Consider the following 14,622-nt stretch of genomic DNA (forward strand, 5'->3'; position numbering starts at 1 on the left):
TTTACATAATGCCGATATTTACGCAGATCGAGCGATTGTTAGCCATTGAGAATGCGTGAATGCCGCACTGCGCAAGTGCAGCAATTGTATTGAGATTACGCTTGTACAGAGAATTCACACACAAAGTGAGTGACAGGTAGTCAGCATTTGGGTGAGGTAACAGGAGAGTGGTTAGAAAAAAAATGCTGACATGTCTGACAATCAAACACAGTTTCATGGGCCTGCATAAATTAACTATTGTGGTCTCCTTCGCAACATGAGATCTCTCAGTGTGTGAGGAGAGCCACAGTGTTTGAGGCTTGACTTACAAGCTGCCTGATCGGCGTTGATTTTACCAATTTTAACCCTGTTGCGTATCATTGTACTGATATAACAGTGGGCGTCCCCATGCTTGGGTAAGCTTTTGGAGTCATTAGCATATTGTTGTTATTGTGTTCCGTAAGAGATCGCAGCAGCAATTACATTATTGTAATTCTCGGAATCAGGGGGCAGATTGGCCATAGCCTTCATCGGGAAGATCCAGGGAACCAGGCCTGAACCACCCTGGCCATTGCACCCACATAGCCGCCCCCTCGGCCGCGGGCTCAGACCCTGCTACAGAGAGCAGCTGCAGCTGGGATCCCAGTAGTGGAGAAAGTTTGCTGAAAGTTCTTGGGAGCCAGCTGCAGCCCGGAGCCAACATGTGAGAAGAGGCTCCCAGCACCCGGTCCGCACTGTAATCTGCCAGCATCCTGCAGGAGATTCCCTGGGCTAGATGAGCCCCCCTGCACCGTAGAGTCAGAGGTAGGCCCCCATGCTCCAGAGGATTTAGCCACCCTGCTACTCACCCTGATCCCGCTGTTGGTGGATGCCGCTCAGGCAACGATGTCGAGTGCATGGCAAGTAGCCGTCTGCAACGCTGCATACCTTAGTCTATAAACGTTGCCATCAATGTGAACGTGGTGGCAGACACCTGAGGCTCCCTATATCCGAAGAATACTGTGTGCAGACCGGGGTCACCAAGTCCTGCCAACTGTGTGTCGAGTTCCTCACCAACCACAACAACCAGGTGAACACCTTCTGGTGGCAGAGCCATTCCATGCTGGTCGAGATCCAGTACCCACACTCCACCAACCTAAAATTGCACCTGGGTGAGTGCCAGCTCCTGTGCCCTGTGCATGCACCCCTTCTCCTATGCACCCTGGTGTATGGGGTCTGCATGGCACTGGGTGTTTTTGGTGGTGTCACAGCCTTGGGACATTTCCCAGTGTTGCTGCCTATACTGAGGGAATTATGATCAGCTCTTTGCATAGCATATGGCTGTCTTTCAGTACCAGACTCAGCAACTTTTCCCAGCAGTGCTTTGGGAGGGGACTCTCTGGCAATCTCCCCTCAATGGGATGCGGTCAATATCCCGAACGTGGGGACTCCGGTACTCAGAATGCCGGCGCCGAAATCCCGACCACCAGAATCCCGAAGGTAAATAGCGGGGTTGGGGGAAGCGTTAGCGTTATGCACTACGGAGAGGGTTAGGTTTAGGGTACAGGGAGGCACTAAGCGTTAGCGTTAGGCACTAAGGGGGGAGGGTTAGGTTTAGGGTACGGGGAGGGGGAGCTAGGTTTAGGCACTAGGGGGGAGGTTAGGGTCAGGCACCGGGGACTGAGTGTTAGGGATAGGGTAGGGAGAGGGGGAGGGTTAGAATACTGACCCACAAGTGTCGATATTCCAACCCTTTTGGATGCCGGTGTTGGGATTTTAACCACCGGGATCCTGAGCGCTGGCATCTTGTACCTATACCCTCCTCAACATATAGGCATATTATACATATCTGTCTGCTTCTGAGTACTATAGGAGGTAGTTTGTGTAAGCAGTAAGCACCAATAGGTTTGTAAATGAGTACTGTCTGTGAAGGGTGTAGTGTGCTGAGGATTCAGAGCTCACCATAGATGTATTGCAGTTCTTGACACAGTTGGCTGCCTCTCTCACTGTGCACACACTGTATGGCCTATTTCACACTTGCCGGTTTTGCCCGGTCGGCAAAAAACCAGACAGAAGCCGTTTTTAATGGGGTTTTTTTTTTATTTATCTTCTGGGTATGCGCAGCAGTAGTACATGCCGGCCAGTGCGTGAGTAAGGAAACATTGTTTCCTATACACCACTGGCTTGCAGGAATGGCACGGGCACGGCAGCCGTCCTTCTCAGTAGATATTCCAAGCTGTAACATGGCGACCGCTCCGTGCCTGTGCCGTGTGAAAGGACCCACCCGCTTCCATCCACCTCTAGATTTCACACCCGGCAAAAAACACCCAGTTTCTGCCGGTCGGTGAAAACCGGCAGGTGTCAAATAGCCCTATAGCTTTTCCTTCTTCTGAATGTAGTTGTCTGGACTGGCTTCCCCATGTGTTGGCAGCACAGCTCAATCTCTCCTTCTGAATAGTGGTCACAACTCCTCCTGCTCTATGTGGGTCTGCAGCACTAGGCTCTTGCCTCAGTCTCTCCAAACCCTGTTTGGAACTTTATACTGGTGACACAGGGTTGTACGTTTTCAATGCATCACACTCCACAGCTCCTGTCACACTGCAGACACCTGCTTGCTTCTCCTAGTTTTACTTTTCCCAGGCTGAGCAGTGCTGCTCACAGTTGGCTGCTCCTGGGTCTTGGAGTCAATCCTCAGCAACACTCACTGTGCACCTGAAAGGACTGCCAGGGAGTTAACCCTTGCTATACCAGTTAACCCTTAAGCAGTCTCTATGGGGGTGCCACAATAATAATTAAGCACATGATGACAATCCTGTCTACAGAGGCTCCGAGAGGGGGTTACTAATTACCTGGGCTTGTTGGAGGGGACTGGTGGTGGCCCAGGTCCGTGCTCCCCTCCCTCTCTCACCTGTGAGTGGCAGCAGATTCTTTCCCCAGCTCAGCACATGTTGCTGTGTGTTTGGCTGCAGTGGGTCAAGGAAGGCTGCTGCCACTGTGCTTAGCAGCAGTCTCCGCTGCCTGCACCTGATGTGCGAAGAAAGGGATTACACTCCCTTGGCTGAGGGGCTGCATCACAATTGTTTTTTTTGTGCTTTCTTTCTGTAGGGGACATGGTCTTGCGTGCATGATTAGGCCACACACCCTACAGTACCCTGCCTGTCTATATATCCCATATTATTGTACTACACATGTGATAGGGATCCTGGTAATGACCGGTCACCAGAGCCGAAACTTTTTGGTGCCCTGTGCCAGAGAGAACATTGGAGCCCCCCCACCACCACCATTTTTTAAATAGGGACATATGATAGTGCACCTGAAAAAGGGTTATGGCCTCATGGAGAAGGGCCAGGGGAGAGATAGGGGAGGCAAGGAGATGTTGGGGATAAAAAAAGAGGAAGCTACAAGTGAGAATTATAGTAAACAGGAAAATTGATAGGCCCAAACAGCGCCCCCTGCCCTGCAGTGCGATGGCACTGGTCGCACCCCCCTAGTTACGTCTCTCTCTCAAAGTATCCTCTCAGTGCTATTTGAACTGTGCACAGTGCAGTAGTTCTGTTTATGATAAGAAGATGGACTAAGGGGCATATTCAATTAGGTGCGAAAAGTCCCGTACTTTATGCATGCCGGACTTTTCGCCGACATCGCTGGTTATCCATGCGGAAAAGTATTGCGCTCGTCCCTGCTTATCCCCGTATTCAATTAGAAATCGGCGAAAAACGGAACCCGGTGAATTCGGACCTGGCGAAATGTCCTGTCAGATTTGGATAAATTAGCCTGACAACCTCAAAAGATGCACTGACATTGGGGATCACTATAGATACCTCCGAATAGGCCTGCTGAAGGTATTTGGGGTAAATAGACCAAATTCAATCACGAGGTTCCAGCTGCACCAACAGGGAGCTCCGGGGAACATCTCTTACACACATTGCTCCTGTTGTGCAGTGCCGGTCTCTGGTCATGGCAGAGCTTCAGGAGTGCGGCACAGTGCAAGTCCTTACCTCAGCACATTTACCTCAGGGCTCCCTGTAACTAACTCTGTGTAAAGGTGCGTACACACTGGGCGATAAAGTGGACGACTGAACGATAACGATATCGTTATCGTTCAGTCGTTCACTTTATCGTCCATTTTTAAGCCCAAAAAGATGAACGATGACGACGACGCGCGTTCCGCGGGTCGTTCGTCATCATCATTCATCGGGCTGACATGCAGGCCAACCTGACGATCTCGTCAGGTTGCTGCATGTCAGGGAATGGGGGAGAGAGCCCGGCGCTGAACGATATCGTTAATGATATCATTCAGCGGCTGTGCTCAATGTCATGAACGACATTGAGCACAGCCTACTGGGGACACACTAGACTAGATGATATCGCTCAGGGAGCATATCGTCTAGTGTGTATGCACATTTACTGTCACTTGCGGCTGGTTCCAGCAGGTTCTGAGTCATGTGATCTGCTACTGACTCCCCACATACTACCTCACCAGCACTAATATGTATATGGTCATTTACAGTATGGTTCCATATTACCCATTCTGTGCTATATACACAGTGCACAATGTATTTTCATGTTCTAATTACAGTATTTACATATATACATTTATAATACAGCTCCAGCTTTAGAGGGGTACCACACATTGGAGATCACTATAGATACCCCCAAATAGGCCTGCTGAAGGTATTTGGGGTATTTAAATGATCTCAATAGGTGCTAATTAGCGTCTTTGCAAAAGTGGTAAAGAATAGCATTTAGCAGGGTTTTTTGCAGAAAATAAGTAGTCCCAACAAATTTGGGGTACATGAAAATGGGTACAAACATATTTTAAAGTTGCTAAAGTTAAAACATGAAAAATTCACCTGCCGCAACCACCTGCAAACTTAAAAACACCTGGGGCATACATGGGGACCCCCCTGGAGTCTATTTCGCTAGTTTTTTAGTTTGTCCCCCAACTTTGTACTTTTTCGCCTCCTTTTTCAAACTAATTTTTTGGGGTGTTCTTAAGTATTTTTTTGATTTTTTTTAACACAGTTTACCTTTGGGGGGCTGTCCCAAGGGTGATGGGTGGTACCCGCAAGTTTGCACCCCAAAACCCCAATTCTGCACTTTTTTTCGCCTCCTTTCATAGGCGAATCTTTTTTGCCTATTCCAATGCATTGACTTTACGCACTGGCGAAAAGTCCTTGAAATTGAATACGGGGATAAGTTTTCGCCTGGCGAAATGACGTCACTGGCGATACTTTTCCGCAGAAATGGCCTTTGCGCACCTAATTGAATATGCCCCTAAATCTCATAGTGATACATCACTTAGGGGCCTATTCATCATACCTAAAAAATCGATGGAGGTAATTAAGTTCAGAACTCGCATGGAGGTCTACCTAATTACGGGAGGAATTCATCATTCCTAATCTCCATAACCATCTATTCCCGAAAAGCTGTCATTTTTGCGATGACAGCTTTTCGGGAAATAGTTTTCCCTCTCTACACTAACTTACCGCACCTGGAATCTGTGCTGCGCATGTGTAAGAGGTGGTGCGGTGCAGTGCCTGGTGCCGTGCAGGTGTACTTCAGTTCCTTACCTTGCGTCGCACCCTCTCACCTTCAGGTCGTGTGTTGAACGAATGGTCCTGGAACTCCCGAATAGGACACGGACACGATGACCTAGGAGGAAGGAGACGATGTGAGTGCCGTCCCTCCTCACATCGACCGACACGCCCTACCGAACCGAGGAATAAATTCAGGTTTTAAGTGAAGATCATCATTGGCACTTTTGGCCTCAGATCCTGAATTTTCACCTATCGGTACTCACGCACCAGGTGAAGATCCGTCCCTGCATCGGGTTGCAAGGTTCACTGTCCGCCCAGAAGGAAGGAAAGATAGGTAGTGACAAACAAACAGGGAGAGACAGTACACACAGATATTTCTCACCGTGTCCACTCTTGCTCTTCGTCCGCTCACTCGCCTACAGGTCCCTGTAAGGAGATACAGAACACAGCCGTGCAGGGCCTAAACCTATGTCACGCAACTACACATACTAAAACGACATAGCCCTCAACCTACAGTGTGTGTATTGCGACATGTATAACAATAACTAAACTTTTGCCCTGCACGGAACACCAATCACAGACTCTAAGTACACAAGAGCAATACACGGTGCTGTCCCTTTAAATGTCTGCTACCTACCTATCGAGAGCTGGCCAGCTCCTCTTCTCAGTGACTGGGGAAAACACTACCTCATTGGTGGGAGCTGGACAGCTCTCCACCACTGCTCACACCTCTAATCATCTATGCGGGGCTACCTCTCTATATGAGTGGCACACCTAATGGGCTCAGGGCCCTGGGCCTAATGCCCAGGGTCTTACCAGTGGCTTAGGGCTTATGCCTGCCTACTGCAGGGTACACGAGGGACTTGGGCCTACTGCCCAGAGTCCCCTTTCCAAAATGTGTCTCAGGCCTATGGGCCTGCCTAATGATGGGGATTACTATATAGGGCCTAGTGCCCGCCTGTATGGGTACAGGCCTATGCCTGGTTTATGGGCATGGGCCTGGTGCCCGCCTACTTTATTGAATAGTGGCCTAGGCCTAGTACCCAGGCCACTTACACCTAATTAAGGGGAAATCCTTCTATCGGGCCTAATGCCCGCTACTGTGCCTTGGGCCTTGTGCCCACCTATTTATCCACAGGCCTAGTGCCCGACTATGCCCCACGGGCCTAGTGCCTGACAACCCTGGTGGTCTAGGGAGGGGGTATAAGGTGGGCCTCACGGAGGGCCTACCTGCTCCGTTGGAAAAGGCTGCGGGGGGGAACTTCATGAAGCTCTTTTACTTCCCTCCCCCGCAGTCCTCTCCAGTCCTTAGCCGCATTCTTCGGCCGCTGGCCCGTCCTAGCCAGCGGCGCTGCCTCTTCTTTTCTTCTTCCAGTCAGCGCCGCCTGTCTTCTCTCTTGACAGCGGCGTCTTCTGGCCTCTTCCACGGCCAGAAAAAAAAAATTTTTTTTTTCTAAACTTTATTGTGTTCTGATGGAAGAACACAGTGTCCGAGCAGACAGCGGAGACAGAACAGAGCACTGGTGGGAGACGCCGGGGGACCTGCCCACGCTGACATAGGTAAGTGTCACCTGCTATTCGCCACCTCACAGTGGCGGATAGTAACTCCATTAAAATCCTAAAATACATATTTTTCGGAATTTGATGAATACCATAATTTCCATATCCCCATACTAATGTATGGGGAGTGTGGAAATTAATGCAGGGAGACTTAACCAGGAGATATCAGTGATATTTCCTGCGTTAAGTCTATTCATGAATACTAAAATAACGGTAATTAAGGAAAATGTCCTTTAAAACGTTATTTTAGTGTTGATGAATATGGCCCATAATGCTGATAGGGTTGTATGTCTACATCATCATAAGCGATTTCATATGGGTACAGGTTGGGCACAGGTTGCACTACCCTAGTTACGTCCCTGCTTGTTATTCTCTAACTGCTGCATCAAATTAATGGTTTACGTGTTGCAAGTCTGCGATGTAATGAGTAATGATTTGCCTTGATTTCCTTTTCAAGGTTGTTTTGTACACCTCTTGCATGGCGCTGTGGTTAATGTGGTTACAAATGTTTCACATCGATCTTTAGTTAAGCTTGGAAAAAACTAGAAATGCATCTGCTTGTAGTTTTTTGCCTCTTGATAAGAAGAATTACCATGCCCCTCACATTAGTATGAAGACGTGCGGTTACAACACAAGGCATAGCCGGATTTAGACCTCTTGGGGAGCTAGGCAAGATACCTGTTTGCCCCCCCCCTCCTTCAAACAATCCTGTGCATATATTATAGTAGGTGTTGTTGAAGCAAGATACATCATATTATATACCAGCATCATTATATATATACACTGTATATACATATATATAACGTATGTAACTATGTATGTATGATGTCTGTTTCTTGATCCAGTGACACCGACTGTAATATATGCATGGTTACTACAGTGTTACTAGATCACATGTATTCTATATATATTTGTATATCATCCTGTAATAAATATATATATGTAGCCAACTGTGTATACACATATTTGTATGAAAGGAGTGTGCATGTATGTGTGTATGAACAGAGGTGGTCTGGAGGAGAGAGGGATAAACAGAGGGAGACGGAAGGAAAGGGGGATAAGTAGAGGTGGACGGGAAGAAAGGGGGGCGAACATCGGAGATGGGAGAAAAAGGGGAAGAACATGGTGAGACAGAAGGAAAGGGGAAAGAATAATAGGTAGTGACTCAACAAATATATACATATAGGACCTCAATCAGAGCAAAATGCGAGCGCTCGCTCTGAATGAGGGTGGCCGCATCTCTAATAAGAGCCGGCCTCCTGGTTGCTCGCTAAGCTGTGGGTGACCACGCCACGCCTACAAAACAGGGTGAGCTGTCGATCACCATCAACAGCTGACCCTTTTGTAGTGAGCCCTGGAGCGAGGGAATTTCTCTCTCTCTCTTGGGCTTGCGCACGTGCAGTGCGGCCACTGCGCGTGCGCAGAGCCCAACATTGACCCGCTTGCGAGCAGATCTGAATGAGACCCTTAGAGTGAGTGATGAATACAGCAAGTGTCCAGCTGGTGCCGCCCCAGCTGGACACTTGCTGTATTCATCACTCGCTCTAAGGGCCTGATTCAGAGCCGCTCGCATAAAGCGTGCGCTCACTCTGAATCAGGGTGGCCGCTCTTTTTTCTTTTTGTCAGACCACCCACAGCTTTAGCGGGAGGCCAGGTGATGGTTGTGACCATCGCGACCATCGGGCTTGTGACGAGACCCTTGTGGTAGGGTCTCATCTGCTGCAAGCCCCAGTGAGCTTCCGGCTCTAATAGATTGATAGGAAGTGCCATTTGTGGGTAGTGATGGGGGGTGGTCGGCAAAATGCAGGCGTGCCAGTGCGTTTCAATGCCGTTGCAGGGGAGTGGATTAATTTACCCACTGCGATGCCCTACACAGCCTGAGGTCTCATAGCATGCACTGAAGTTAGCAATTTGTGAGTGAGGTCTGATCCTGTGCAAGTATGCACCAGGCTGCGATATTACTCGATTGAACCGATGGTTTCACCGTTGCTAAACATTACAGATGTGTGTAAGGTAAAGTGGGCATCCCTATGTAGTGCTGCGATGGCATAGTGATCGCAATGGATTAGCATACTATCGCAGTTGAACTGCGTTCGTAATTGCAGCCATGATCGCAAGAGCAATCTGTAGTGAATCTGGCCCTTGATTGCCAATTCCTCTGATAGTGATAGGGTCACATTTGGTTAACTCAGTGAACCATTCCTCCTTGTAGCTGAAATGCCTTGTTGCATCTGATTCGATGTACCAGCAATCTTTTCTAGGATTATGTGTAACACTCAGGGCTGCCTCATCTCTGCCACTGCAGTTATGGCTCTGTATAGGATTCACATTCTTTTGTTTGCACTCAATTGCTTTGTGACCTATCTTATGACATTTGTAACACTTGAATTACATTTTTCAACATTTTTCACTTTTTGTATGTAATGCCTGTTGTCTCAGCATTCAAATCATAGGGCACACATTCCTGATACTGTAACAACTTTGCTTTGATTGTGTCTGTTACTAACTTTGCTGTGTTTGCCTCTAATGCCACAATCAAGGAGACAAAGTAAGGCATCAAGTTCTGCAACATTCCTGTAGCAATCTTTTCATCATCCACTTGCACTCCAATGATTGTCAGTTGCTGAGAGAAGGACATAATTCTGTAATCACACATACTGCTGCATTATTTCAGTTTGGTGTTATACAATATATTTCTTAAATTTAAGACCTCCATCCTGATACATTGCTTGCAGCGCTGTTCACGTGTTTTGAGGACTCTTTTCCATATATTAGAGAGTACACGTGTTGCTTTACACTTAAGCCGATAGTCCCCATGGCTCCTTGTGCACTTTTCTTCAACGTGCGTGACATCATCTTCCTCAACTAACCACCATCACCTTCCTCAGCCAGCCCCCAGCCCCATCACCTTCCACAGCCAGCCCCATCACCTTCCTCAGCCAGCATCCAGCCCCATCACCTTCCTCAGCCAGCACCCAGCCCTCATCACCTTCCTCAGTCAGCCCCCATTACCTTCTTCAGCCATCCCTAATCACCTTCCTCTGCTAGCCCCCAGCCCAGGGGCAGATTGGGCCACCAGGATGCCGGGCTGGTTCCCGCTGGGCCGGTATCTACTATGGCCGGCCACCCTCCACTTACCCACCCGCTGCCAGCCTGCCACGACTGGAGCTCAACTCCAAACGGGCAGCTACAATAGTACAGCTTCTAATGGTTACAAAAAAATGGCCGACGGGGGATCTGCTGCGAATGCCCGGCAGCAGCTCCTCCCATAAGCCTTTGCAGAGCCTGTCAGTCACAGCTGACAGCTCCGCCTACAGCCCCTCCGCACAGCCCGGCTTTACTCCGTGCATGATGCAACAAACATAGTGACGCCATCGACCACAGACACAAGCAGCATGCAGCCAGAGGAACAGCAGTTAACACCAGCGGCTGGCCACAGGGACAAGCAGTGGCCAGCCAGAGCATCTTCAGGTAAGTGTTGCCTGCGGGGGGGAGATGGGAGGGGGAGCTGACAACGTTGGGAGGAGGGGTGGGTAAGCTAATGATGCAGGGCTGGGAGGGGGTTGGAGCTGACACAGGGGCTGGGGAATAATGCTGAGATACACAGGGGCTCTGGGAATGAGGCTGAGATACACAAGGACTGGGGGGAAATGAGGCTGAGAGACAAACTGGAGCTGGAGAATAAGGCTGAGAGAGGTACACTGGGGCTGGATAATGAGGCTTGGAGACACTGGGACTTGGGAAATGAGGCTGATACACACTGGGAAATGAGGCTGATACACACTGGGGAATGAGGCTGATACATACTGGGGAATGGGGCTGATACACACTGGGTCCTGGAAATGGGAGACAATGGGTCCTGGAAATGGGAGACAGAGGGAGCCTGGAGAACCACAGGGAAGCCTGGGGATGGAGAGACGTACGGGCAAATGAGGCTGATACACACTGGGGAATGGGGCTGATACACACTGGGGAATGAGGCTGATACACACTGGGGAATGAGGCTGATACAACTGGGGAATGAGGCTGATACACACTGGGGAATGAGGCTGATACACACTGGGGAATGGGGCTGATACACACTGGGGAATGGGACTGATACACACTGGGGAATGGGGCTGATACACACTGGGTCCTGGAAATGGGAAACAATTGGTCCTGGAAATGGGAGACAGAGGGAGCCTGGAGAACCACAGGGAAGCCTGGGGATGGAGAGACGTACGGGCATCTGGAGACACAGAAATTGTTTGATCAGGGAAATTAATTTTGCCCTGCACAAAAACTTCTGCGACTGTAGGTTATGATGATGACATTAGTTATATTTCTACATAAACAGGCATCTTCCAGAAAATGTGATCTTCTACATTAATAGTGAATACCAGCTGAAGATGCTGCCCAGTGAGGTTCCCTGTTGCAGAGAAACCACCAGGTAAGAAAAGACTTTCAAACTGGCTGGCCTGTACCTAGTGCAGAGGGATGAGGGGCCCCAAATAAAAGGGTATAATTCACCCAGATTTCTGTTGCCGGCCCTGCTCCCCTCAGTGGCTCGCAAAAGCAGCTCCAGGCCCTGACGAGGGAGTATCCTGCCCTCCTCCACAGACTCCGCCCTTTTAACAGACCCACCTTCTCAACATATCCGCCCCCTTTAGGGGTGCTTCCAGAAATTTCCCGGGCTGGTTTTCAATCCCAATGCACCCCTGCCCCAGCCTGCAAAAGTCCACTACAGTGTGCACTGTGTATGCATTGCATTCAGAGGCAGCAAGGAGAAAAGAGAGGAGGGGTGCTGCTCTCTCCAAAGTGTGGCACTGCGCCCCCAATGGGGTGGTGTCCCCATTTGGCCGCACTGGTCGAACAGTCCTGGAGATGGTCCTGCAACACCCCCTCAAATTCGGCACCCAGGGCACATGCCTCCCCTCTAATTGTGGCCCTGGCATGGAAAGCACATACCCTTCACTTTTAAGTCCCCCTGACAACCACACCACAATTCTGGTCTCCGGGGATGAAACGCTCTGCTGGCCCCTACCATATGTTTGCTTTTGACACTCATATAGCAACTCCCTGACAGAGAAGGTGGCAAAAGCCTGTGTAGTCACATTATTATTACATTTTATTTATAGGGCACCACAAGTGGTCCGCAGTGCCATACATACAGTAAAGGGTACACAGAACTTTACATTACAATACAGTAACCAAAATATAAACAGAACACAAATAACAATTAGCAACACAATTCTCCATACACAGTACAGCTCTGAAGGTGAAGGCTGTCATATAAGTGCTAGAGAAGAAGGCTGTGAGACAGTGGGGAGGAGGACAGAAAAAAGAAGATTCCCTCCAGCACACTGCAGCAATATTAACAAAAATACTTGAATCCTACATGATAATAGAAACTCAGAGGTATTGGTTGCATACATTTGCAAATATATGATTAAGCGCCGGGCCAGCGTCAAGGCTCCTCTATACCAGCGTCCCTGCTCCTAGGAGCTTACAATCTAGGGGAGAGGGGAGACAGATGACATGAGGCATGAGTGTGTAAAGGGGGACCCGAGTGCAGGAAGTAAGCAAGGTAGAGATGGCTGAGGCGGGAGGGACAGAGACCTGGTAACATGGTTATGTGGTGGAAGGGTATGCTTTGGTGAACAGGTGGGTTTGCACGTTTGAAGCTCTGCAAGGTCGGGGAGAGCCTGATCAAGCCTGATCGAGCGCATTGTACATACACTGTTTGCGCAGACTGCCCCTTTATGGTGGTGTATGGAGAACCCGCACTCCTGATTAATAGGGCAGTCCTTTCTATCCAAACACCAGCCCTGTCACACTGTGAGCTACATAGCTAACAGCAGCATTTGAAGCCTAGGATGATTAGAGCAACCATGTTGGAGCCTTGAGGAATAAGTTCTGCTTAGGTGAAGCTCCTCATTATAATCTGTTTCGATGGATATCCACAAAACAAATCGCCCTGTCAGTGTCTACAGACAGCAGCTACAGTGATCAGGTGATCAAGCCATACCGGCGAAACGCGTGTACTGAACGGTGCATTAGCACGAGGGTTCCCGCACACAGCGCATGCAGCTCTGGTCCTTTTATCTTCCTGGCAAGGTACTTTACTATCCTTTCAACGCACTCTCTCATTTGAGTTCCCTGCATGTGACTCCCCCTGCAATGCCCACCAGGTAACAAGGGAGAGACACAGCTCTTGCTCAAACAGCAGAAGTGCACAACTTTAATTTCGTCTGTGTGTCACGCTGTTCCACTCTCTCATCCCTTGTCAGAATCAGACAAGGGAAAGCTGAAGTGGTTCTGCGTTCCCAGTACCGCAGATCTTACTTTCTTCATCAGTGATCCTATAGAATCATGTTATCCTCTGGCGCATACATTTGCACAATCTCTATGTGATATTAGATCTTCAGCAATAGGTATTATACTAAATCTGTTATATGCTGCATCTACAATCATTTTTTAGAAGGTACATAAAATCATTGTGAGCTTATGTTGGCATCTATATTAAGGGGATTATTGTTTTCTGTACCAACTATAGGAATATATTACTTGACCTATATTTGCAATACAAGGTCGATTTACTAATTATTGATTATACAAAGATACAATTTATGAATAAATTTAATACAGGATTATGTGCATTATTAAAGTAACCTTATACCTCATTAATTCAAGATCATAGATTTATACTGCACAAGCAAAGGTATTACCACTGTATGAAATTTTACTTTGATTTGTAAACAGACTATTTTTCCTTGCCATTATAATTTCATCTGACCAGAACAAATTAGATGTACCTGTTGATTATGAATTGATGATATCATGTTATGCTGCATAAGTAACAGTTTTTTCTGCTATATTAATTAATGTGACCCTAAAAATTTGTTAATATTACAAAATTATTTGACATATTGGTCACTTTCTCAATTCATTGTGTGTGGCATTTTTTCTCTTTACCCAACAGAAATTTATCTAGTGGGCAACCTAGGACCCATTATATCGTTATATGTTCGCCTATTATGCATGCAATCTAATTGGATATATTAATCTTATGTGCATGCTACCACAGATCATACGATCCTGATTACGATTTATTTATCGTGTGCATTTGTGTATCACATATCTGTTCTATATGTTACTAAGTGGTAGATTAATTATAATGATGCATGCAATCTAATTGGATATATTAGTCTTATGTTAATCTTATGTGCATGCTATCACAGACCCTGATTACGATTTATTTATTATGCGCATTGTGTGCTACATATTCTTTTTATATGTTCATCTCTAATCTAATTTTTTTATTTTTCAAAGTAGGCTTTCTGTGGTTCTCCCGGCTGGAAGGGTGCCACCAGACTTGCCCACTGCTCTTTAGGCCAACTCTCTCTTTCTGCAGTTCTTTCAAAGGCCGTAAGATATGCTTCCACATCATAATTCTGGGTCATCTTTTGCAGAAAGTGACTGGCCCGTATGGTGTGAGTGTGAGTTGGGAGAGCAGGGGAAGCATCTCCCGACCAGACTAGTAGCTGTTGTACCACCTCTCTTAAGACCTGGCGGGTTTCCTCTA

At 47.9% G+C, this 14,622-nt stretch overlaps 1 protein-coding gene across 1 annotated transcript in view; it reads left to right on the plus strand.

The window, feature by feature from the left end:
• The first annotated feature begins 2,150 nt into the window (after positions 1 to 2,150).
• Positions 2,151 to 14,622, plus strand: part of CCR10 (C-C motif chemokine receptor 10) — a 46,932-nt gene continuing 34,460 nt past the window's right edge. The window contains exon 1 of the mRNA XM_088480858.1: positions 2,151 to 2,302. Coding sequence (XP_088336984.1) covers positions 2,151 to 2,302 — 152 coding nt within the window. The remainder of the gene's footprint in view (positions 2,303 to 14,622) is intronic.

The sequence above is a fragment of the Taudactylus pleione genome, unplaced genomic scaffold, assembly GCF_031769625.1.
Source record: "Taudactylus pleione unplaced genomic scaffold, aTauple2 ptg000256l, whole genome shotgun sequence".
In the NCBI taxonomy this organism is placed as follows: domain Eukaryota; kingdom Metazoa; phylum Chordata; class Amphibia; order Anura; family Myobatrachidae; genus Taudactylus; species Taudactylus pleione.